The 26,585-nt window shown below is 44.1% G+C and overlaps 1 protein-coding gene across 4 annotated transcripts; it reads right to left on the bottom strand.

The window, feature by feature from the left end:
• Nucleotides 1–697: 697 nt before the first annotated feature.
• On the bottom strand, nucleotides 698–25,586 carry tasora (transcription activation suppressor a). 4 transcript variants are annotated; one of them, XM_015348001.2, is made up of 23 exons: nucleotides 25,139–25,586; nucleotides 19,646–19,791; nucleotides 19,449–19,541; nucleotides 16,230–16,302; nucleotides 15,380–15,471; nucleotides 15,020–15,154; nucleotides 14,261–14,391; nucleotides 13,940–13,971; nucleotides 13,271–13,376; nucleotides 12,241–12,344; nucleotides 11,801–11,904; nucleotides 11,026–11,098; nucleotides 10,849–10,923; nucleotides 9,603–10,298; nucleotides 8,995–9,347; nucleotides 8,554–8,683; nucleotides 7,391–8,289; nucleotides 6,905–7,027; nucleotides 5,175–5,334; nucleotides 4,464–4,572; nucleotides 3,806–3,984; nucleotides 3,133–3,288; nucleotides 698–2,597 (listed from the first exon to the last, which is right to left on the bottom strand). In XM_015348001.2, exons 1-23 carry the CDS (start codon nucleotides 25,452–25,454, stop codon nucleotides 1,138–1,140), a joined length of 5,745 nt encoding a protein of 1,914 aa, XP_015203487.2. In that variant the 5' UTR covers nucleotides 25,455–25,586; the 3' UTR covers nucleotides 698–1,137. The 4 variants fall into 4 exon arrangements, with proteins under 4 accessions (XP_015203487.2, XP_015203488.2, XP_015203489.2 ...); XM_015348002.2 differs by having other exon boundaries at nucleotides 9,603–10,295; XM_015348003.2 differs by lacking the exon at nucleotides 25,139–25,586 and adding an exon at nucleotides 24,928–25,124.
• Nucleotides 25,587–26,585: the final 999 nt, after the last annotated feature.

Raw genomic sequence — 26,585 nt, 5'->3', positions numbered from 1 at the left:
GAATGTCCTTTCTCTCACTGTCCAATGCATTGATCATACAGTTAGCATCAGAAGTCACAGAAGCTTTAAACTCAAAAATTGTCTCCCTGTTATTTTAACACCCACAGCCTAGGATATTCCAGCTAAAGCAGCACGTTCAGAACCTTAACATCATGTTGAAGAACAGCATAGGGAAGTCCTTCTGGAAGCATTAACACGTGCCATCCATGGGACTCCTGCCCGTGTCAAAACCAGGAGGTCACAGGTATTCAGATCCTCAAACTGTATCTTTTGCTTCAGCAGTGTACAGGTAGCTCATGGGTCCATGTTCAGTCATTGACATTTTAATTGAAATTTATACATGGGAAGAACAATTCGTGTTGCATTCTACTCCTTTAAGCTCTTTTGGCTTAAAAATTGAAGTTAAAATAATTCAGTTTACCTCTGTTAATGTTTCACAGCACTATTAGCAGACATGGGGGTTTTGAACAGAAAGCCTCTATATTAACTGGAATATATGAACATTACAACCCAAACCCAATGTTAATTGTAACTGAGGTTATGGCAATAACACCCTGAGCGTCCTGCTGACCTTTAGGCATGTCCCCAATTCCTTCACCTGTGTTACGTACTCCATTTCTACAGGTTTTGCTCACAAAGATGATTCGCAGAATCACCCCTAATTATCACTGTAATTAAGTCATCAGAGTCAGAACTCTCCGTTTTCATACAAGCGGGTTTAATAGAAACATCCACAAGTTTTGACCAACCTAAATATAAAAAAAACAGATCTTTTGAACATTAAAACCAGTGGCTGTCATCGCCCTTTGAATACAGGATTTTAGGAAGGGGGAGGCCTAAGGGGTCTTGGGGAGGAGAGGGGGAACTTGCAAGTTTAACTCCGATATCCCGTTTGTTTGGGAACCATTCAAAAAGTCTGAACAAATACAACAAACGATAACAAATTAAAAAAAAAAACGCTGGACGTCAAGGCAGCAAAATCATCTTGGCAAATACAAAATATAGTGGTTTGAATTTGAAGGGGATTTTGCCTTGGCAAGCCTAGCATCCAGCTACACCACATGGACTGTTGATGTCCGCATCTGTAGAAAAAAATGGGTTCCGTTAAAGCGCTCTGACAATCTATTTACATTCTGCTCACCAGTTGTTTGACCGGTGCGAGCTGTAACTGTCTCTTGGAGGGTAATACCTGTCCCCTTGGTGGTTCCGATTGCCCACCCAGGGGCAGAAGTCCTCCGTGAAGTGCGAGTAGTGTCCTCCTCTCTTTTGATAGCCCCAGCCGTAAGGGGTGCCCTGCTGCCATTTGGGGGCGCCCCTGCCTCTGTGACCTTTGCTAGGGTTCCCTCTCCCACGGAACCCCCCCCGGCTTCCCCTCTTTTGGCTGTCCGACATCCCAGAAGTGGGACTGCTGGATCTTGCTTGGTCCCTGGAATCTGCGCCCCCCTGTGGTGGAACAGGGCCACTACCCTTACTACTGCCCGCCCTGCTAGGTACGGTCCCACTGGGGATTGTAGCCTTTCCTTTCAGCTGATCCCCAGCAGGTCCCGGAGTGAGGCTGCCCTGGCTGTTTGGGGTCTCACTGCCAGGAGTGGACGTCTTCCCATCTCCCTTATTACTGAAGCTAGCAGAACTGGGAGTACCCCCTCCCTGACTGTTTGGCGTCCCGGATGCACTGGTTCCACTGACGGGGCTGACTGCATGTCCTTGATCGCTTGCTGTAGTTGTGCACCCTCCATCATTCTGACTGTTTGGAGTCCCAGAGGCACTGTTTGCACTGCTTGAATGGGCCTGACTGCAGGTATCTAAGGTCTGTGAAGCATCTCCCATGCTGTTCACAGTCTGGGAGGCAGAATAAGCAGCCCAGGGGGAGAAAGCATGAACACTTCCCTTATGTTCAGAGGTCTCACCAGCAGGATTACCGAGGGGCACTAAATTGGAATGAATGCTACCCCTGTCCGGGGTTCCACATGGTGACTTGCTGTCTCTGTGTGCTGCAGGGGGTTGACTGGCCTGAGTTACAGGAGCACCAAGGGTGGGTGTTTGCACAAGCCACACAGCCTGGCTGATGGCACTTCTTGGGGGAGCACCGGGAGGGCTCACAGGAAGAGCGGAGGAGGTGGTCTTGTTCTCCAGCTCCCGAGTGGTTGGGGACTCCGGGAACGCGGGGGAAGTCGAGAACCCGGACTGCATGGCCGCGCTGAGAAAGCTCTGATGGGTGTTCACGCTGAAGCTGCCGCACCCGCCTGACGCCGACGAGTCCCCATCCAGTTCAACGTCCGCCGCCGGCTTCTGCTCCGGCCACCGGTTCTTCTGGCCCGAGCTCCTGAAGAGCGAGATGGCCGACTTCAAGACCTCGAAGTCCAGCTGTTGCGGAGTCTTGGGCGGGAAGGGGGACTCCCGCAGGGCGGGCGGCTCCGGAAGGGGAGGCCGGAACACCTCGCTCTTGGGGAGGGGCGGGAGGTCCACCTCACTGAGCCGCTTATCCAGGCCATCTTTCGGGCGGGGCTGCAGGGGCTCTTCGATGACGGGAGAGTTGTCGCCCGAGTCCAGGGACATGTCGTCCTCCTGCACACACGTGTCCTTCAACGGTGCCGCCACTGGAGAGACAACAGCACTCGGTCACACAGGAACAGTCAGTGGCCCTGAGCCAGCACACTACTTCAGTACACATCCAGAAGCTTACACAGTACATTATAAACTCTTCACCATCAGTGTTATGTTCTTACTATTCCATTAATTGAAACTATACTAAGTACTAGTTTCTATGCCAAGTACTTTGGATGTCATATGGAAAAAGCTGCATGGGCAGGATGGCAGTGCTGTGTTCATGCAAGGACACCAATGGATCACAGACTTTTGGCATATTTCGGACTCTTCTCTTACTGCTTTTCAAAACAGAAATCATTGGCATTGCTCTTAATTACACAAAATTGGGCAAATAAAAGCAGTTCCAGAAAGGCAAAAACCTACACTTAGTAGTTAGGATAGTCAAGAGGTTAACCTCCGAGAACCTGATTACTTAAATCACAGTTCTAGATTCAAACTCGAGGGCCCGGTGTTTGGTCCAGGGTTTCACACATGGTGCTGGGGCAGACAGGCTGTGCTCCTGATGTGGGCAGGACCCTCACTGACCTTTGCCGGGTGCCTGAGAACTGCCTTCTGGGGCCAGCTGCTTCTCCTCGCTGCAGCTGAACCCGATGAGGCTGTGGAAACTGGTCATGAAGTCGTCGATGCTGGCGATCATTATGCCGTTGCTGGAGTAATGGGGAAACATCTCAAACCTCCTCTCTAAAAAATAAACCCACAGCGCAGGGGGCGTATGAAACCACCACAATTTCAGATCGGGAGTGATTTGGTTACAAACATGAGGAGTTTTGATTGAAGAGAACTACTGCAGTTAACTTAAATACTTGAATATCTGAACATGTAAAAATTAATTTTCTGAAAACTATTGTGTTAATGCCAGGAGAATCAGACATTTGGACCCTTCTAGTTGTGCTATAATACATTTCAATGTTTCTGTGACACTCAAGTAGGTACTGTTTAATCTTAATTGAAAACAAGCCTAAGGGGGTGAGATTCAGGGAGCAATGAACAAGATAGGGAAGAGGCACACAAAAGCCAGCAACGTGACAAAAGATGAGCGGAGAGGACAAGATGCAAGCAAGATGAGTTAATCAACTGGGAGACAGGAAGGGACAGTAACGGAGAGAGAGGTAGACATGGATGTGTGTGCAGCAGAGGCTTTGCGTGAGAAACAAGATGGCACGTGTGAGTTCAGATTCAGAAAATTGGGGTGGCACACCTGTCAGGAAGATGATGTGCCGATGCTGCGTGTTGTGGGCCTGCAGTTTGATCAGGCAGTCCAAGTCGGGGGCGTGGCGGGATGGGGAGTCACATTCATGATAAGGCAAGAACTCCACAAGGTGCTTCTTCTGATATGCTGTTAGAAGGTTGAGCAGGCTCAGGGCATCAGGCTTCAATCTATGTGGAGAGAGACAGCGCCATTATCTGACCACCCCTCATCACCCAAGACCTAAGGCTTGCCTTTCAACTTTCACTATTCAGACAAAGTACAGATCAAGAATGAAGATGTTGATGTTAAGCTCTTAAGAGAAACTCACCTAAGTCATCTGCTTAGGTGATCTGCATGCTAATGAAACATTTATAGTTTGTCGATCAATCAAGCAAGTGACTTGTCCAATTAATGAAACTTTTTTTTTTGAGGGCTGAAAGGTATTCACCTTCTTAATGGTTCTCTACACATTCCGCTGGACTTGGGAGCTTCGGGACCACAGATGGAGACACCAAAAGCATCACCAATATCCAGCCCTTACTAATGTGTAGCTCATGGTAGCAACATGCCAATACCACACCTTCACAATAACGGACAGGTTGGTTGGGAACGCCAGGGTTTCAGTCCATTGTAGCTGCAAATGCCGGGTAGAAAGACCAGTACTGACCTGCCCAGCTCCTTCAGTTTCTTCTGCGTTTTGCAGTGAACCTTCCATTGCCAGCTGCTTTCAGAAGTGCTCTGCTCTTCCAGGAATTTGAGGAAACACTCCAGCCTCTCTGGAGAGAAAATATTGCTTATGCATAGTTCTTGCAGAGCATGCGGCACAAACACAATCTCGGCAATTCTGTTAAGGATAGTTTCAATGAGGTTTGTAACCCAGATTCTCAACTAGTTACTAGGAATTATCCTACAGTAACACACTGAGCTAGTGAACCTCGCACGAGAAGTTTAAATTGGTCTTTCGGTTATTTTTTTAACTTTGTATAACATTACTTTGTCTGACACAATGTGGTTCCCTTGTATTCTTCCTGGCCATCAAATCATGTCCTTAAAGAGGTTTTTCCACATTAACTCAAAAACAGGTAATCACAAAAAACAGAATAGTCCACAATTATTAAAATGTCTGTCCCCACTTGAATTCTTCCATGTTCCCCCTCCCCCATGTCAAAAACTCACTTTAAACCCATTTAAAAAAATCCTTAGTACAGAAAAAATTCACGCTTTTGAAACACTATATACATTCTTGCAGTGCGAACAGTGTTCTGTACTTGGCTGCACACTTCAAAAGTCTCATTCCAAGAGGTCAGGCTAGATCAGTAGCGTAACCTAACAGAACAGTAAATCCCTTGAAAGCGAGACCCTTGCTAAAACGCCTCACCGTAAGTGATGAAGTCCGGGTTCAGAACGAACTCGTCCGACACGACGAAGCCCCCCGACACAAACAGCTCATTGTACGTGTGGTTCTTCACATCGTCCAGGCTGTCCACCCCTGCAAAACTCACGGACTGCAGCTTCTTCAAAGACACCAGGGCAGGAATCTGTTACAACAGAAAAAACAACAGACAATCCAGTTGGTGTGGAAAGCACTTCAGAATGAAAGAAGCTGAATTCTGCACAGGATGCTTTGGCGTGGTACACACACCACCCGAGCCCTTCTATTAAGGACAATTCCAATAAGGTTTGTGATCCAGAACTAGTTACCAGAATTTGTAAAACAGCTCAGAAAACCGCTCATTGTCCGGCAGTAACACATTCAGTATGTAAACATTGAACACGTAAGAAAGGAGCAGGCAAAGGCTGTGTAATTCTCAAAAAGAAACAAGCTCTTTAATTGGTTCAACCAGTAAAGGCACTTGCTTGAAGCCCAGGTCAAGCTGTGAGGCCCAGGTATGGTGCGTCTGAACCTGGACCATGTCACTAGCTAATAGTGACTGGGACTCCCCAAGTGTCAGGGCACAATCAGTTGAATGCCATTGGGGTAGAGCTCGGTTTAGCCAACTGGAGCTCTCTCAGCTTTCTGGTAAAACCTTAAGTGCGGTAAGGAACGGGATACTTCAAAACATCAGAAATGCTTCCTGTGGTCAAGCATTTTTTTTACAACATAACACCATTGATGATCATAAATGTCCGGTTTTGAAAATGGAAAAGCCTTAGCTATGTGGTGATTATTTTCAGAAACTTCTTCAAAAAGAAACATTCTGGATTTGAACTGTATACGACTATATATGCTCCTTAGAATCCTGATGGCAGCAACTTTTTCCTCTACTTTGAATCTCTTTTTGGATTAGGATGGATAATTCACAGCACTCAAACTTTTAACTTACTGCTGCTCAACCACATTACATAGAAATTAAGGGAGGAAGGTGCTCAATGACTTTCTTTTTGTGTTTGATTTGTTCTACAACTTAGTTTCAGATGCAGTACACAGTTTAGTGCAAGTGTGGCCTGACACGAATGTCAATGCTAGCTGCATGAGTTGTAGCTTTAAGTGGAACTGCAACTCTAGTTTTATATTTCAGGGTTAGAAAGAATCATTAATGGATTCATTTCAAGCCACAATAAAAGTAAAATGTACCCAGGAACTTGTAAAACCTCCAATTCACATCACGAAATAAACTACATTTCCAGGTATAAGCAGTGCCACGTTCTGCGATTCAGAACGAGTACGGTGCGATTTGGTGACATGTTGCAGCCCTATAACATTGTAAACAAAGCAGGCTTGTGAATATATCGCTTTTAATCCAACAGAAATATCGTGTTCAATTTCAAGACTGTGTTGCTGACAAATACTACTTACTTGTTAACTCCGCAATCAGATCACGTTGGAACATTTCTGCTGTGAAATGTTTTCTGCACAACCTGTACTTATTTGCTTGTGCATCACAGTACATTAGTCATCACATACACCAGTGACTAGTGAGCAGGAAGGGCTGCATCACATCACAACTCATGGGAACTCAGAGTACTTTTACAAAGTTCAGGATTTCACACTTAATTCGGAATTTGTAGTTTTCTTCCTATGACGTCAATGAACTTTTACCGATATTTAATAACCGGTCTAAAAACTTGGGACAGCAGTTCCCCTTTAAACCTCCAAGAAAACCGTACCTTGTGCACATGAGTAGCAATGTCCTCGTTCTGAATGATGATCAAGAGCTTGTCTAAATTGTTCTGGCTCTCCAGGAATTTCTGCGGCTCACACTCCGAGTTCCCTAATCTCATCAAGTACTCCTGAAACGTCAAGAAGGAAGAGATTTTGGTATTTTAAATACATTCCAATTTATGTGGTTTCCGGGCTGACTGGTGACACAAAAAAAAAACCACTACAGCACACAAAGGCACATTTCCTCCATTAGACCCAGAAGTCTTAAGTATTAGAAAAGCAAACGCATGCCCAGTATATGGGGTATACTGCTAGTTTTCCCCAAAGTTAAACAATTTATATTGATCGTTTTCTAAGGTTGGCTTATTTTACGAGGTGATCTAACCATTCCTGCATCTACCCTCTTTTCCCTTCTGAATCATGAGCCCTTGCTCTAAACAGTCTATTACTCGACGGAGGTGTGGAATACCTTGACACCCATGGAATCATACCTTTATTTCAGTGCAGATCTCGCTTTCTCCCTCCGAGTGGATATAGAACTTCACAGTATTCTTTTGCACGTCCTTGATGATTTTGACCAAGCTGCTGAACACTTCCGGTTTCAGCTGGCTTATCAGGTTGTTAATGGACGACGGTGCTGGACCCAGAACTGCACTTTCAGCGGGGTCTTCAGTGGAGGAAGCATCGCCCAGCAGCGGCACCTGGTCTTTACTGTCCACCGTCAGTGTCTCTCGCTCCTCAGTTGCAGTTCCAGAGGAAGGGTCTCCGTGCATGGCTGCTATATCCAGATCAGTCCTCCGGAAACGTTCTTGTGCATCCAGAGGCGATAATTGCCTCTCCTTTACTGCACCGGGTCGAGGTAGACTTTCAGGAGGATGGTGCTGAGGTGACAACTTCAACGGTCTTGTAGGAGATGCAGGAGGAAGACCAACATGATCTGTTTTAGAGTCGATCAAGTTGCTCATCTTCTCACGCAATGTGCTCACGTAGCTTTGGACGGGAACCGGTGACGTGTAGGAAGAGATATAGTTTGAAAACCCCAACAGCTGGTCTGGGATCGAAACAGCCGGCCGGGAGCTGTAATAGATATTCTCCCGCCTCAGAAGATCCTGTACTTCCGTGGAGAACCCAGTGAGCTCTTCACTGAGAATGCTATCCACATCCCTGGGCGGAGAGTGCTGCTTGGACAAACCGGGTGAACCTGATTCCCAGTTTTTCTCTTCCTCAAACTCAACATGGCTTTCTTCCAAAGGAGGTGCAGGGGGGGTGGCGTGGGCCATTTTTGGGGGTGAACCGTGGTCCTCCCTTGGCCTGTGCAGGAATCTGGGGTCATGGGGATTGTCATCTTGACTGAAGCGGTATGACAGGCTCTCCGTGTGAGACTTAATTCCTGCGAGAGAATGAAAAGGCTATATAAATCAGATGGACTTCAGTTACAACAGTCTACTGGCAATGTTTTCTCAACTTTTTGCTTTTGAGGACTGGGAAAAAGCACACGCAATCATACTGTGGTGCTGCCTGGATCCATGATGGAGAAAAACACAATGAAACTGGGAGTAACCGAATGTGTTTTTATGAAACACATCAGCGCAAAAAGAAAAACAGAATAGTGAAGATCCTCACATTGACCTCACATATTGCCCCTGCCCCTCACCTGTGATGGGAATGAGTTTCCATGTCATCTGGCCCTCAGAAGCCGGCTCCGTTTCCCAGTGTTGTGTCTGCTCCAGCTGGGTGCTGGAACATGGGCTGAACTCCTCCAGACTGCTCATGCTACCCCCCATCTGCTCTCGCAAACACACAGAAGACACTTCACATTTTCACCTCCAAATTAACGTTTCAAGACAAACATCAAAAAAAGACGCAAAACGGGACACTGTATTTTTTGTGTACTTTGTTTTAAAAAAAATGCTTTTTAAATTCACCCTTCAGCATGATTCTAATAGTTCTTACATGATTTCTACATTAGCATAATACCCGATTTTTGTGACATGTGACAAAGGAGAGAAAAGTAGCTAAGGACAACATCCGTGACGGCTCAGGCGAGCACAAGCAGTGACCGGCAGGGGTCAAAAGTCAAGAAAGGGAGCTGTACCTCAGCGAAGTTGTTCTGGACGTCTTCGCCGGGACTCTCACCCCCAGGCTGCAGGCGCAGGTTGACATCGCACTGCCCGGACAGGCTGTGTCTGCTCAGGTTGTCGTAGGGAGGCACCTCGTGTGGCTCCAGCCCCGTGATCCCAGCAAGTTCCTCGGGTGGCTGGTCTGGGCCTCCGGGGGCAATCGAGCCCGGGTTCACTGCACCAGTCAGGGAGTCCAGCAGTAGCTTGAGCAGCGTCTGGGTGTCCGACATGGGCAGACTGGGGTTCTCCTGCGTCCGCACGTCCATATCACGCCCCGCTCTGCCGTCAACGACGGACGACAGGAAACCAGGAGACCGCTCCCCCTCGCCTGAGAACACAGCAACAGCATTACAATCAGGCATATCCTGCATCAGGGGAAAAAAAAAAAAACTAACACCGACCAGAGTTTTGCTATGACTGTCATTACAATACCAACAACTATCAGGTGGTTGCTGTTATTTGAGCTTTCTGAACAGAGAGGAGTTAAAAAGCAGCACATGCTCAACCTGATGCACATATGCATGGCATTAAACCTGCTCTGCCTTTATCATGAACAGCGTGGGGACTTGATTCAAGGCCTCACCTTTGCGATCCACTCCATTGTTGCTGTAGTTGGTCCTCAGATACTTGCAGGCTGTTTCCACATCCTCCTCCGTTTTCCTCTTGAGCCCTCGGGCCTCGTGCCAGCTCCCATCCTCGTGCTCCTGCTCCTCCCCCTCGAGCTTCCCTCCCTCGCCCAGGTGCTTTTTGCGCATCTGGATGAGGTGGAGGAGCTCTTCCAGCTTCCCCTGGTCATAGTCAGCCGTGACCTGGGGGCCGTTGGCCTGGGAGCCCGAGTGGGCGACCTCGTTCTGGCTGTCCGAGCCCTCCCAGTCCGACACGGGGCTGTACTCCTGCGGCCGGCGGTAGGCCTCCACCATTTCCTGCACCCGGGCCACGGCCAGCTGGTAGGCGCCGGGGCTGTAGAGGTAGTTGCGGAGGAAGCTCTCGATGTTGTTCTTCTTCTTGGGCGCTGAGAAGAGGAAGCGGCGGTCGTCCAGCTTCTGCTCGTACTCGAACATGACGAAGGTGCGGATCTTGCTCTGGCCCTCGGCCTGGCCGCGCAGGTAGTCCCGGGCGTGGCGCTCCACCCCGGGGCTCAGCGCGGCGGTGGGGTTGGCTCGCATCTTCATCAGGCCGAAGTGGAGTGCCGGGATGAAGGTGTCCAAGTGTGGCACGACCGGCTTTTGCATATCCATCGCGAGAGGGTCCAGATAAGAAGGTTGTTTTTTGGGGGCTGCTGACCAAAGAAAGCCATTTTGCTTACTGCGGTTTCAAGGCTTTCAGTGAGAAAACACATGTAATTCCAAACCGGCACCTAATTAATTAGCATCACAACCATTTTTAAAACACTCATGTTTAGAAGCCTTTAGAACCACACATCAAAAACGTTTTATAGGATTCGTGAACCAAGGGCAAGAAAATCACAACACAGCCACTATGATGTTCTACATTATTTTAATTTCAGCTTTTTTCAGTATGTTTTTTTCTCCTTTGTGGTTGTTTCTTTAACACAGACAGCTAAGACTTAAAACATCTAAACATATATTACAGTATCCACCCACATACACATACAGCACATACACAATCGTTTAAATCATAGTCATCGTAATTTACTGAACAGGTCACAATTACACTATCGTTTTCATACCACTCTGCAAATTGAGGTGACTTGTTTTATCCTGGAATTGACAAAGTTCTGTCACGTCCTGTAGAGCCTGCCCAGACCTGCTACATGTTATATCGCCTGACCTCTGCAAGCGTAAACAGCCAAAGATTCTCATACTCACCGCAGTTTAGTACACTACGAGACTCCTGAAACAGAAAGAGTGCCTGGAGGCACTTCACTCGCCATCCTTTCGTTTCTGGAACAAATAGTTAAAAACGTAAATTGGGTGTTGCGCTTCAGGGTAAGATGTCAAACTGTTTGAACATCATTACACCTAGGAAAGACGGACTTGACTTACCATTGGGAACGGTCATCTGAGAGGAGGACAACAAGAATAAAAAGCCTTTGTCACACAAGGGATTCACTAGCACCTGCCCAGAAATACAAAAGGCTCATTAATTTCATCAGCAGTAATTCTGTATTACTCTTAGCCAAGAGAATAGCTAAGCGAGACTCTTCGTTCCTACTGCGCATCTAGCAACTCTGAAGTCCAATGCCATGAGCGGAGCTTCTTGGTCATGGAGACTAGGAGTCATATGTGGATTTCAATGTCAAGTTTTGAGAACCATGGACCCAAATCAAATACGACAGATTTTGCAGTTGCTGAATTTACTAGGTCTGCTTTCACCCCCCACTTGCTTGAATTTTGGAAAGACCTGATCTCCTCTCTAGCACCACAGTGGAATGTAGGTGCCTTCTCATTTCAGAAGCCACTTGCTTCCTCAATGTGACCCGGTGAACACCACCACTACCCTTTGTATTACATTTGTGAAACAGAATAACCAAAATATGAGCTGAAGCTAAATGAAAAAGGTGGGTAGACTAGGTTAGCAACATTTTAAACACAACAGAATAAACCTCACTGTTTTATTGCACATTTCCAGTTTATTAACATACTTTTGTAAAGTAATCCATGCTTATATGTGAAATGTGTAAATATGGTTTAATCAAAGCAATGCACACAAAAATACTTAAGCACTCTTATACTATAGCCTGCACACGGGACGGTGAAAGAACAGCCACTTGACAGTCAGGATACCACCTACAACCTACAAAAGCCAGTAAATGCTTACCATTTTCTCCTTCTCGAGCTTGTGAAGCAGGCTTGCTAAGCTGTTCCCAGTCTTATTTTTCTCTACCATGTCAAACAGACTACAGTACATGCCATTCTTCTGCACTGGAAGACAAAAATATAGAGCTGTGCTGAAACAGGTTGCAGTATATTTGTTTTCACATAACTTCAGGGGCATCCAAGGCATAAATTACCTTTAATACCAACTGCAAAATAGTGAGATGAACTGAGGTGTAACTATGGCTCCTAAGGCTCATGGCGTGAAGGTTGTGGCAGCCATTTCACAGATGGTAGACAATGAGTCTGTGACTAAAGTACAAGTCCTCTGTACGTGGAATTGGCACAAACCAAGCAAAGATCTTGAGTGTTCGTGTCTTGGTAACTTCAGCTCCTGATTAAGGGGTGAACTGGGCAACACCAAGAGTACAGAGATCCACTTACCTTCCCGGACTCCAGTATACGTGTCCCTGTAGAGAAGAGCAGCTGGGACTTTTCGTTTCATCTGATCCAGGCTCATCACTGTACCAATGTCAAGTTTTTCTGGTCTAGAACAAATAAAGAGGATTTCAGACCAACATGTGCTGAGGAAAAAACAAAAAAGTAGCAGATGCAACCAGCAAAGAACTTTCTTTTTTTGGTTTGCTTCACCGAGTTGAAAACACCACAGTGCATCTTGACACCATCCTTCAAACCTGTTAGTCTGAAGTCTTCCTGAGCTCCGCTTGTTTAGAAGTAAATCTCTTTAGCAAGTTGTTGACTCCTCGATCCAGAGGATTTTTAGGAACCTCTGGGAGTTCTATTGTTTGGAGTCGCAGATCTTCATTTTACACCAGATTCCGAAGCTTTCCCATCCCCACACAACAAACAGAACAAAACACCGCCCTTCCCCACCTCAACACGTTCCAGGCCCAAGCGCATTATCAATAAGTTTTGTTGATAGCTGAACTCGCCCTCAAAGTGCACAGTCGCCTTATCCTGGCAGGAACAAACGACCATGAAACAAAGCTCTTCCTTGGACCTTCTTGTCCATCAGGCTTGAATAACTTAACTCGAAATGCAACTCCCACCTGTTCTTTATTAGAGCATGATCTCTGTTATTTGTATATACTGAACATTCAACACCACAAGCTGTTTTTTTGACCTACCTAAATATTTAAACTGATTTATTTCTTATATGAAACTCTTCCCAAAATTCCATGGCACACCAATTAACCCCACTGACTTCTGAAGACGAACCACTGTTTCGCAGCACACAGATTGAGAGATTCTAGTTTTAAACTGCTAGAACTGGATTTACAGTATTAAGTTGATGTGTGCCAGGGTGCTCCATTAAAGAATGCTGTGGTTTGAGTAGGACGTGCACCTTAAAGCACACTTTTAGCTCAGTAAAACAGACTGACTGATCATGCATTGCACCCCCTTCAAAGACTAACCCCTTTGGAAGTGTGGTCTCGATAAAGGGGAAACTCACAGTTTGAAGGGAAGGAAAGGCCGGGTTGCAGACTTCAGGCAGACATGACACAGCAGTCTTCCGCGGTTTAGCAGTTGCCCATTCCACACCGTGTAGGCCATTTTGTCTGAGACAAAAACAGTTAAAAGGGGAGAAAGCAGAAAGTTGTCACATTTAAAACCACAAAGGCTATATAAGTTATACAACTAGCAAAATAAGCTACACTTTATGGACAAAGATCTGGTTTCGAAATGATGCAAAATATAGCAAGTGAAACTTGGCGACAAAAATCTCTTTAGGATTTACCCATTTAATCTCAATGTTCAGGTTGAAATACACGGAAACAGTGTCAGAGCTCATCAATCAGAATTTCAAGCCTCCCTTCAAACAGTTCCCATTTTTCCCTAATATCTTTAGCTCTTAAAAAAAATATAGGTCTTCAAACCCGTCTCTTTCTTCCAACTTCCTGTTCTAACAGGAAATGCCGTGAGAAATCTTGCGGGGAAAAAATCTTAATATAATCAAAGATCTCGGCAGGCAGGTATTTTAGACCATTTTCACAAAAATCCTTAAAATTGATTTAAGATTTTACAGAAGCCAGGGGCGCTCTACAAGTGTTAAACTAAATGGCAGTTGTGGGGAGAAAAAAAACAGACCGCCAGGAATGTCAATTCGATACCAAAATATTACCTCTGCCTCCATCGGAGCTGTTGCTGTTTGATCTGAAAGAACAACCAAAAGAGTTTGTTTTGAGACAAAAACGGAAAAACGCAAATGGAAATTAATCATGAACTGTGAATTAGTCATTAGACATTAGTCAAGACATTACCCACCATGCGCAACATACAGAAGGAAGGAAAACGGACAATCTCAATTATTCTGCGTTCAAATCTTAAGAGAGCCGTCTGGTTAAGAACCACATAAGTCAAAGAGCGACCCAGCACCCCGAGTTAGAAGATGGTTTGTGCTTTTCAACTTTATGCTTCAATGCCGACTGTGGGAAGAAAGTACCTGAGAGGAGCCATAGGTTTTGGGTTAGGTGCTGCCTCCTTATCTTTGTAGACAAAAGACACGACAGCATAGGGACAGACATGCCTGGGCCGCTTGCGGATTTCATCAAAGCTGTACTCGTAGAAGTATTGCTGCAAATGCAATAAACACACAGCGCCACTCTTACTTTAAAGCACATACAGTTGGCGGACAGAACATACTAAAATAATCACTTGATAACCTTTGCCGAGATCAGATCTATGCGAATGGATACTCGTCAGACACTCGTATGTCATCTAACTAGTGTGAGCCTGACTCAAAAATAAAACTGTGCAATAAAACGGACGTCTCCGAAAAATAATAATAAAATGTAAAAGCTGGAAATTGTTAGTTCTCTTCGGGTAAGCAACAAAATCTCTGCCCTGTCAAATTCCTCTAGTTTAAACATCTATTAATCCAGTCATCATGACAGCTGTGTGCAACTGTATCGATGCTTCTTTGCTGGATTCTGGATCATAGGAATTTTGGGAAATCTAACATTAATAACAGTTATATCACACCTCATCATGCATCCTTCTTTATCCATTGTTATGCAATAAATTAAGTTACAAATTATACTCGCCACCCAGAGTATTGTTTTAAATATATTATTAATTATAAAACATGGTTTCATAAGCTTTCTGATTTTTCCATGATAGGCTGTGAAGCAGTCTCCGGAAGTACGATTAAAGGCTCTGCCCGACAATGGGGCGAGCACTCATCGAGAGCGCTGGCGTGTACCTGTGTCAGCTCAAACGCTCTGTAAGAGAACAGGGAGGTCACGCGTGAGGCGTTCTTGGACACATGGCAGTCAAACTTGGGCGTGGGGTCCAGCACGTTCTTAGACATGTTTTCATATATGCTCTTGACCCTCCCCTGTCAAAAACAAAGAAAACGAAGGTTTGGCCACAGCTTCAGGTCTCCTGCATCTCTGTGTCCTCAAGTCTTACAAGATGAAATGTCTCCCCCCCCCTGTACTGTACTGTTAAACAGCCAGAACTACTTCACACTAACAGGCTTCCCCTACAACCTTCAAGTCGAAAATTCAGAAAGCAAGCAAACGGATTAAAGAAAAATTCTTCCATGTTCAAAAAATTTTACCTTCATAACCTTAAATATAATGAGATCACCAGTGGCCCCAACATCAAAGGGATTTATCTGCAGTAAATCAGAGTGCTTGGACAGGTAGATGCCTGAAAGAGATCAAAATAATTAATATTGTCTATGTTACTGATGGTGATATGGCTTGTATCATCTTTATATGCATCTTTTAATTCTCTCATCCTTAAAAAAATAAATAAAATTAATACATAATTCTTTCCTGAATTAAATTTATATTTTAAAATTCTTACATTGATTAAACCTTTAAATTCCCAATTTAAAATTAAATTCTGGGCCAGAATGTTGTTATCCTTGACTCTCTGAGGAGCCCTTCTAACAAAACTGCCACAAGTACTACAGTAAACATGCGGTACCAATCCCAGTTGCTTTATGTCTGTTTAAATTTAAATGGGGAACTGCAATTTTATTTTTATATTTCAGAGTTAGAAAGAATCGTTAATGGGTTTATTTCAAACCACAATAAAAGTAATATGTACACCGTAATGTGTAAAACCTTCAATTTACGTCACAAAATAAGACTACATTTCCACGTATGTGCAGTCACATTTTCTGCGATTCAGAACAAGGCAACAAAATGTCTGGTGAGGTGAAGTGGCCCTATTACATTGTAAACAAGCAGGCTTGTGAATAAATCTCTTGTAATCCATTATAAATATTGCTCTCAACTTCGAGAAGGTTTTTTCCAGTAAATGGAACTTGATAACTCTGCATGCTCATCATGTTGGAGATTACAAACATCAATCAATGCGTTAGGAAAATTAACTTTACTACAAAAACACACCCCTTTGGACATTGACTGCTAAATGTGCTGCTTCACAACTGAACATACCCATCGAAGGCTTCGCAAGCGTCGTTATCCTGGAGTGCCCAACTGACAGCCCCTTTTCACAGATCAAGTTGAGCTAAAACATACAAATTACAACACAGCTTAGAAAAAACCTACTTCCATTGGTCCACGGTTTGTTAGTGACAAAAACTAACAAGAAGTGAGACATCTTATTTTTATCATATTTTTGAAACCACCATTCCATCAACTTACCAGAATTCAAAATGATGTGAATCGGCCATCTTGTCTTCTCTCATTCATATCATTTATGTTCTTATGCACGCCCTGTTGTAAATTAAGTCTTTTTCGGCATATGCCTTTTTTTCCTTTTTGAACCTGACAAGTACCCCAACAACATTAAAAATCTTGGTCCCATTAACCTCACATTTTTTATTGAGGAACATCTAAAGACCAGGATTGATGTGTAGCATTCTACAGCTAGACAAGCAAAGCCATGTCATATCCAAAAATCTAATACAGACAAAACAAGGTCAACAGGCATACAAAGATACAAATCTGAGGCCAAAACTATCCAGGTGCTACAGCACCCATTATCTGAGAGGGTCCGGGATCAAAGAGTGGAGTATGTGTGCTCCAACACAGAGAAACATGGAAACACAGAGGTGGCAGGACATCACTCAGACAAGGTTCCCGGTGCTAGGGACAGGCTGAAGGGGGAAGGCCCAGCTTTGGAGCACAAGGCAGAGGAAGCGGGCCTGCGGCTCATATTTTAATCGAGTAAATATCCATCGTTAAGGTCTGGAGTAGGAGGTGTGCGTCTCCATTGTCTCCTGTCTCCTCCTGCCACACACACTTGGTCTTCGGCCACAAGTGGAGCGGGTGTCCACCGCACAGTAGGTATGCCCACAGCCCAGGCACCTGAGGTGGGGGCTAAGAGGATCCTGTCCTGCTGTCTTATAACCACGCTTCTGGAAGCTCAAAGCAGTAGGCAGGGGAGAATGCTGGGAAGGAGAACGCAACCTATCGTGTGTGGAGGGAGGGAGAATTCACAAGGGGCGCTTGAGCGGAGAGCAGGGCCACAGTTCCTTGTTTGATTGTTTTGATTAATAAAATCTCTAGGCTTTGAAGGAGGAGAGGGGGTGTTTCCGAGGACAGGGTCTCTGAGATCATGGAGTACTCCAACATGATTCTCCATTCCAAATCCTCAGAGATCCCAGAATTTTCCAGGGTCTGGGCTCTTCATGTCCCAGAAGTCGAGGAAGACGGGGGGGGGGAGGGGGAGAGTTCTGTGGATCCACAAACCTGATGAGGGGAGCGCTAGCTCTCAATGAACAAGTTGCTAGGGGCCTTTAAGATCCAAAAAAGGCAAAAAAAAAAACACCTGTAAAATCTCAGAGATTCCATCTAATGCAGGCAGATGTCAGAAGAAAATAGCATTGTTCTATCCACACCGCCCAGCATTGGAAGCAAGAAGGAAGGGGGTGTTGGACTTTGGTATACTACCTAGCAAGGGGTGTGACAAGGCACTTGACTGTATTCAGGATGACTGTATTCTGCCTGATAGGAAAACGCTTCACATGTCAAAATAGCATAAACCACAAGAATAACACTCAACTGAACATGTTTGCCTAAAAGCATAATTTTTATATTCCAACTATAAACCTCTGTTATAAAGTGTATCCTGGAGGATTTACAGGCTAGCACACTCTAGTCTAGTGCACTGCATTAGTTTAAAAATTGTACAGCGACACCTGTAACTTACTTGTATTTTCCTTTCGATGGGTTTTTGTCCGCGCTCCATTAGGGGAGGGTTCAAGTTCATTATCAAAAAGGCATTTAACATACAGTTAGGCAAACATTTCCAAAGGAAGCTTGTATACATTTATCAGTAAAGCACTTAAGAGTTAATAACTATGCTGAAGTTTCCCAGCCAACACCTTTAACACACTTCTCTCTTGATGAGCTGAGCTACACAGCCTAAAACAGTGGTGCTACAGCCGGGACAAAACTCTTCCAAGTGCTAGGACAGCAGGAAAGAGATGCAGACTGAGGCAGGAGGACCTCTCTCACGAGGCAGCTCTGAATATTTGTGCAGAGTGAAGATCTGCCAGAGATCCACAGGAAAAATGGTGCTGAAACAAAGTGCTGCTTGACTCTTCTCCATTAATAATTAACGTTTATTACCACAAGGGCATGCCATGCCCTGTACTACTCTCTGTTAGTTCAAAAAATGGACTCCTGCTGCAGTACTCCAATGATTATCAAGAGGTCCTCAGTGGTGGACATACTCAGGAAAAACTGTCAAAGCCAATGGTAATATCGAGAGATCACTGAGCTGATATCCTATTGCTGAGGACAGTATTTGGGTCAGCAGGAGAATTGTGCTGAAATTTCTTGAGAAGAAAGTGAAAAGCAGCTGTATTGAATAGGTGTGATGGTGGCCAACGTCAGCTTCTTTAAACCTCTTTATCACCACGTGAACCAAGTCGATCGGTTCAGATGTGCCGTTTCACACTACGGTTTAAACACGCACGTGTCGACCTGGGACCAGAGAGAGAAAAATGCAGTACCAAGAAAGATTCCTGCAGGTCCTGCTGCAGCCATCTTCTCTAAAGTGTTTCAAATGATGTGATTCCTTAACTTCCCTGCACTGAAGCATCTGTCCCCAGTCCATCATTTCAGCATGGCTCCATGCCATTCCTGCAGCAGTTTGCACACTGAATCTCCAAATGACACTTTAAAACAGAATTGGCTTATGGGCTCTTAAGCAAGGCACTTGTGGTGTCCTGGGCCATGCATCCTGTGGTACATATTGTGTGTCTCACTTTGCTGCCCTTAGGTCAATCTTCTTCAAGCGGATCACCGCCAACTGGTGTTGGCCCACTTATGATTAGGTTGTACGTCTTCATACCAAGCAAGACTTTAGACACTGGCCTCCAGCAAGCAGGTTAAAGTGACGAGTGTGGAACCTCAAACTCCTGGATTCAACAGTGCATCAAAACTTTTGATAACGCCAGTGGCAGAAATCTGAAAAAAACATCTAGATGGAATTAAAAGACTCTGGGTCCTCTGTGTGGCTTGTTTTTTTTCCCCCAATTCTGTCAAGTAAGAGAATACATTGGGGGAATAGGCATTTTGTCAAGGAGACAGCAAATCCATCCAAGGCTTTCAATAACGATAAACTTCCACAATGCTCCACATATCATTTTTAGCTAGCTGCTCGTTTCACAGTGGTTCAGAAGCCACTCGGCCAAAACCCACCTTTGAGCGGTCTGCCAGCAGAAAACCATAGGATTCCACCAGCTCCTTGTCTGTCCTGCCTTCCTGTTTCATTTCCCTTCTCTTCTCAACAAACTAGACGGAAACAAAAATAGATGAAAACGGCAACCACGCAGACCGCAAAAACCCAGAATTAGCACCACTCCGTCATACTAAACAAAAAGAGAAAACAATCTTGCCTCCTTTTCCAGCAGCTCGCTGTGCACCAGGCTGGCCTTGGTGTATGAAAAGGCGCCTGCCGAAGAGGATTCCAGATAGCAAGAGGTGATGATCTTCAGGATATCTTCAAACTCCCGAGACTCCAAAGGCACAGACTGAAACAGAGCTGGAAGACGGAAGGACAGTTCATGACATAATCCCATACTAAAACTAGAATTCCTAAAACTAGGAATTTTAAGAATTCACCAAAGACAACAAAAACTTCAACCTTTTATCAATAACGCCATACAAAAAAAAAATATTTTCAACTTAAGAGTACAAAAACAGAAATCAACACCATAATTGAATTCAAAACACAATGGCTTCTGCAGGATCAACAAACTTTCTTTGGCCCCTCAGAAACCCTTCTTGGCAGGAGACAATGTGAGTGACACGGAAATGCAGTTTTCCTTCTGATCAGCCACGCTGCAGGGGTGTGCCTAAAACATCCCACACTCCATCACTACTAAGATCAGCTGCACAAAGTGCAACAACATCTTGCAGGGAACTTTAAAACACACAGCCCAAGTGCTGCCTCCAAACTTGAGGGCAACTAGCAATTGTTTAAATTAACTCTGCATCCCCAATATAATATATTAAATGTGGGGAAACAGAGAAACTCTCAATTCTGCTGTAAAAAGGCAAAAGGCAAATTAAAAGCAAGACAAACAGCTGTGAAGCTTTATTGTTATTTTAAAGTAGTGTGCTGTAATGTCTGAAATGCTCCTCAGACACTTCCCCTTTAACTCCACATTTTTTTAAAAAAAGCATAAATGAATGCAAGGTCTTTTTTTTAAACGGTTACCGTTTTTCACGCCACCACGTTTTTAAAACCACCAAGCAATTTATGAAATTCAAAGTTATTTTCTGAAATCGCAATACCTTCATGGACGACACTGCAGAACTTAACACGTGCACAGGGACAGTGAGGACAGGGTGTTTGTGTTCAGTTGGTGGTCTGAGAAGGAGGGCAAAGGTGTAGGGCACAGAGGAAATACTTCATTGCTTGCACACAAAGTTTAGTAACCCAAAACAGCAAAAATCAATTCATACAAGGAGATCAGATGGGAATCTTTGGTGCTGATTGATGCAATTTTCTGCAACTAGATCACAGTCCTACACTGCAAGTGTGGAAGAGGCATGCTGGTATTTGTACCGATTGCTGCACTCCAGGTGCTAAAACACCACGTTGCATTCAATGTCCTGCTGTCCCCGTCTGTAAGGAACCAGTGGTTTCACTTCTGTCTTAGTGAAAACAATCTCAAATGCAGTCAAGAAAAAATAAATCAGTCATTAGCTTGGCATACGTGCAATGATTCTACCCATGTAAAAATAATACACACTTTAATAAACTTCCAATTAAAACAAATGTTTTGCTGCATTACTTGGCAAGGACCACCTGATACAATTTGCTACATGCCTGACCCTTCGGGTAAAAGAAATGCGTTTATGAGGAGATCCTGACACTATCATCGCTCCTACCCTTCATTTCTTTTTAGAAACTTGCAGGTATCGTGACAGTTAAGAAACAAAATACAATTAGAAATAAAGTTTATTAAGCTTTCACAGCTATCATCTTCTAAAATAGCACTTTTTCCCCTAAAAATGCTTTAGACTCAGCGGTAGCGTCACTGAACATAGTAAATTGGGAAAAGAAAATGGAAAAAACTGACAAGTCATAGAATTTCATGACAGCTCTTGAATCTCTACATGACAAAACTCCAGAAATTAATTCTGGGGCACCCTGCATTCTTTCATCCACAGCCTTTGAGACATAACTCCTTTTATAAGCTATAAACAACATTAAAGATAAACCTATTGGGCCCTTTTGCACCATAAATGACTAAAAAATCATTATTTTAACCAGTGCCCCACTTTGAAGTTGCCCGTCCATGCCTTAAACTGTAGGAGGCACTACCAAAAACAGGGCAAAAAAAGTCAGAAAAAAAAGGATGAGGCCATTTCAGGATTATAGTATTTGTCTATACTCAGTCTATGCCACAATGAAACGAGGATGGTGGAAGTTTTAAATCTTGACAAAACATACAAGTGTTAACATCCACCCTACACTTTGCTTTGGAGAAAAATTTAATGCCAGGTCATGTACTTGTCCACATTTTTTTTTTTATCTCAAGAGAGACTCAAGGCACAAAGAGGAAGTCGAATTTAACACAAACCTACAAAGCGAGCTGCGTTTGTCGTTGAAAAGTCGATTTCCGGGATGTGTCTCTTCCTGAACATGTCAACGCAACTTTGATGCATGCTGACTGCTGCCACCTTTACTGCACTCCACACAATTCTGGTGGCAAACATTCACCAAAAGCACTGTTCTGAGCCATCTGCTTACACGTTAAAAATTGATCTTTATACATTAAAACGGAATCAGGACGGTTCCTTCAGCCTGGTCCATGGCCACAACACTACCTCTTACCACGCTTGAGATCATGGCTTTGTAAAGCTGATATTTTAAATCAAGGCAGCCTTCAAGAAAAATTGCTAAAAGACTCCATTTTCTCAAAAATCCATAATGATTTTACAAACGTTAAGTGGCGAAAAACTGCTCCAGGAGGGAAGATTCTGTACATCACTTCACTCCCAACTCAACACCATCATAAATGGCAGAGCGCCATTACCGCAGATGGAAATAAAGGGCCACCACACACAACGTGATGCCATAGGCAATAACATTTCTTTAAATCATCCCCCATGTTGTTAAAAAAAAGTCTTACCGACAAAAAGGTCAAAGGCAATTTTAAACCCCCTTTTGACCGAACAGAGCGAAACGCATAAAAATTCACAGGGCGACAAAATTCCCATTCAGAGTTCTGACGCTTCACAGCCGGCACTTGTGATGGGGGGCCCTTACGATCCTCCCCAAAGATGGACGCGTTCCTCCAGCAGTCCAACATGTTTGTCACAGACACTTTGTGGAAGGTCCTCTGGATCTGCGTGATTGTTGGCATGGCATGCCCAAAAAAAGTGGGCAAGAAAAGATGCACACCGAAATGCAAACGTAAGATTATCTTGGTGCAGAAAAAAAAGGGTCTGAATATCTAACCCCCGAGAAGCTGGCACCATTTATTTTGTGGTGAAAGAGGAAGAGTCTGGTTTGCATCCATGGGAGAAATAAATAAACAGAGGTGAGGAAGAGGTGAAGACATCCAAGTGTTGCATCGGATCTATACGAAAAACTGAACTAATGGCATAAAAATATTCCAGCTCGCAGCTCCATGAGAAATTACTGACCTACCAAAGCTTATTTAGAAAAGGCATAAAGTGAGGATAGCAACATGGTTGCTCTAATTAAACTACAATCAACTGATTCATGTGTCACGGGTTACAGGAGGATATCAAACATGTGTTCTATGGAGTGCAGAGAAGGGAAACTAATTAAAATCATTATCCAAGACTCATGTGTATTCCCAAAGTCTAAACAGACGAGGGACAGAGCAATTGTTAAATATGCGAGAGACTCAGGGTCACATCTAGGGTACTTTCACATGTCCAAATGAAACAAATCAAAAGCGCACAAGTGCATTCAGCCACTGCTTTTTCCACTGGTGGGCACACTCCTCAATCTAGTCGCTGACAAAACTACACATTTCATTCACTGCAATGCACAATCCACACAACTCATGAGTTTGTTTTCTCTTTTGGTGGTTTCCATGAGCTCTTCTGTGTTACTCCAGGTTCCGTGGCTAAACACAGCTTCCTCAAAAAAAAAAAACAACTTTTGGATTGATTACAGACGACTTAAGGCTTGATCCAAGACGGTTTCAATGAGGAGCTCATCCTCCGCCAAGCAGAAATTAGAATTCTTAGAAAGATTTTAGTCAAATCCACCGTCATTAAACATAAGCCATGTTTGGCTGTGGCCTTCAGCTTCTTTTTTAACAAATCGCACAAAGGTTCGGGTACTGACGCAAGATTTTCCCCCCCATTAGATAATGACCTTCTTTGTCTCCTCCAGCTTTCTTATTCAAAAGTGAGCAGATTTTCAACAGTACTAAAAATTGGTAGTTATATATTGGCTCAAGGATAACTCAACTGTGAATATAATCACTGAAAAGGAAGCTCAATATTGTATTAAAAAAACCTGAAGAAATATGGGGCTTTGCTTTCCAAAACCAAGTTTTAATTAGCACCTGAAATCTAGTGATTTCTCATTGATGATACAACACCATTTCTTTTTTGTGCTGTCTTGCAGGAGTACCGCCATTTTGGCAATGTCAAAGTGTAAGCAACACCGATCTGTTTACATCAGATAATGTAACTATGTATTGTCTAAACATGGCAGCCTCACGCTGTGTTTTCATAGGAAGCCTTTCCCCCGCCTCCGGCCATCCTGATGCACCTCGCGTTTGAAACAAACGTCGCCATTCATAAACGTCAAACAGCCTTGGGCTCAATATCATGTTGCAACCAAAGCCACGGTGTGCTGCGAGACTCCGGGGAACCGCCCCATTCATTGGTAATGAGCACCCCTGGCAAAGACCTCATGAGTGGACTGAAGAACCTAGACACTGTTGGAGCCCCTTGAGGTTTACTGGAGCCAAAATATGACCGTAAGGCAGGTGGCAAAAACACTTCTTCAATCTGTATGGCACTTGAGCTCAAGATTGGAAAGGGAGTGGATTATCACGGTAAGCCACTGTCTGGAAGATGATTCATAAAGGTCTCTCTATAGCAATGCAATATTGAGAAGACTTTGTACTAGTTGATGTATCGCTAATCATAGCCTTAAATATTGGACTCAAGACCTGACCTGGTAAAAGACAAAGGACATTGTCATTTACTGTATTTTTGGAACCCTGTCATTAACATTGTTTATTACTATTCTTGTACAGTGTTCACTGTATTGAAGTAATAAAGCTACTCATCCCGTCACCGTATGATTTAATTACATGTACTTCGCCAGTTTCCAGTGGGGTGGCCGACCGCTGCTGCGTTTGCATATTAAGGACTCCGTGAAAGATCCAATGACGATGATGGGCGTGGTCAATAAGCCACCCAAAGCATGAGACCAGAACGCAAATGTGGAAATATACTTTATATTTCTACTACACCGTTGCCAATAAAAGTGGCGTGGTCTCCAGTTGGGGGACTAAATTTTTTTTAAAAAGAAAAAAAGTAATTCCAATGACGACTGTGGGGAGGAGGGGAGGGGGGGCTTCTTTCGAGGCAGAATAAACTCAACAGGGAAAAGTACCATCTTCACGTGGTTATCCGCTGTGTGGTGGCTGCCTCCAGCATTTTAACTTACCTGCGCTGTTGTGCATTGTCAAGTGCTGACTTTCATTCAGACCTCACGATTCCCGTTTAATTAACTAACCTCCGCAGATGGACCAATCCCAAAAAACATTCTCTACCCTCAGCCGAGTTAACTTAGCGTTCTCGCATAGACATGCATCGGATGAATTAGGACTCGGAATACAGCGTTTGTTTTTTTTTTAGGAATAGTGAGAATGAACAACCTTTCCTCTCTTTGTTCTTCCTGGGAATCTGAAAGTTTCGCCGTGGCTGCTCTTCTGAAGCTCTCTGACACGCCGAAGGGGAACTAGTGTGCTTCAGCTCCGACATCCCGCTCCTGCGCCGCTCGGCAGTCTCTTGCTCCCCCAATAGTTTCTGTCCTTCACATCCAGCTTGTTCGCCATCTTGGCTGGATGTGACTGTAGCCGAGACTGGCAACAAATGCCTCAGAACATCATAACTCTCCACAGATGCATCCCCGTCACGGATCCCACTGCCTCCTCTAGAGTCCTGTGCTTCATTCGAGCTGTTGGTGGCCATTTCTTTTCAGATTACAAATGTAGCGTTCGCTGATCCGTAGTTCAGGAGACTGTTTATTTTTTGCTCTCCCAACTCTCAGCCTTCCTCCGCCATTCTGCCTCTCTGACGTACTCCTTCCTCTCTTCTGCTGTACTCCGCTCTCTAACGCTGCTTTTATAATCTCACGGCGAATTGTGCGCCCCCTGCAGTCTCTGTAGGCAAACAACCACCTACTGTTTTTTTTACTGGGTAGTCGCTCATAACCATTCACAATATTCAGAGATTTTTAAGGACGTTCCTGTCTTATAATTATACTAAGTGTTAATAATATAATTATACGTATATTATATGTGTTATCAATAATAACATACGTATATAATTAATCTGATATTATAATTATTAATTTTTAATTATTATTATTATTTGTAGTGGTAGCAGTAGTAGTAGTGTTGTTGATGTTGTTCCTTACACTTATATAGCGCTTTACAGGTAATGGGGACTCCCCTCCACCACCTCCAATGTGTAGCCCCCACCTGGATGATACGCCTGCAGCCAAAATGCACCAGTACGCTCTCACCACACACCAGCTATCAGTGGGGAGGAGAAGAGAGTAATGAAACCAGTTCATACTGTAGATGGGGGTTATTAGGAGGCCATGATTGGTAAAGTCCGGGGAAAAATGTGGACAGGACACCGGCGTTTGCGATTTGCACCTCGGCTTTACGTCTCATCCGAAGGACAGAGTGAATATCCAGAACCATTTCTTAGTTGGAATCAGTGCCGGACCCATACATGTTACCCCGAATAACACAGACGGCTTTTATTTACAAATGAAAAAAAAAATGTATTTTTTTGCCGTGCATACACTCACCCATAATTCAAAACATCATATTTTGGTGTTATGGATCATTTCGGTCCGCTCTTAATACATAATAAAAGCTTTTAAGTTTGTTTAACTAATCTAAATAATATAAAAAAGCGCTTCGGTATCACGTATGCTTCAATCACACTCTAAACCCTCAAACCTTTCATAAGAGCCACACAAGAATCAATCACACATGCTTTCAGACCGCTCAAACTCCAGCGGGGCAGGAGACGTGGTATCGTTTTTTCCAGTCTACACAGAATATAAACATGATAGAAATCAAACTA

The sequence above is a fragment of the Lepisosteus oculatus genome, chromosome 4, assembly GCF_040954835.1.
Source record: "Lepisosteus oculatus isolate fLepOcu1 chromosome 4, fLepOcu1.hap2, whole genome shotgun sequence".
NCBI classification, from domain to species: Eukaryota; Metazoa; Chordata; class Actinopteri; order Semionotiformes; family Lepisosteidae; genus Lepisosteus; species Lepisosteus oculatus.
This window is presented reverse-complemented; position numbering and strand designations above follow the sequence as displayed.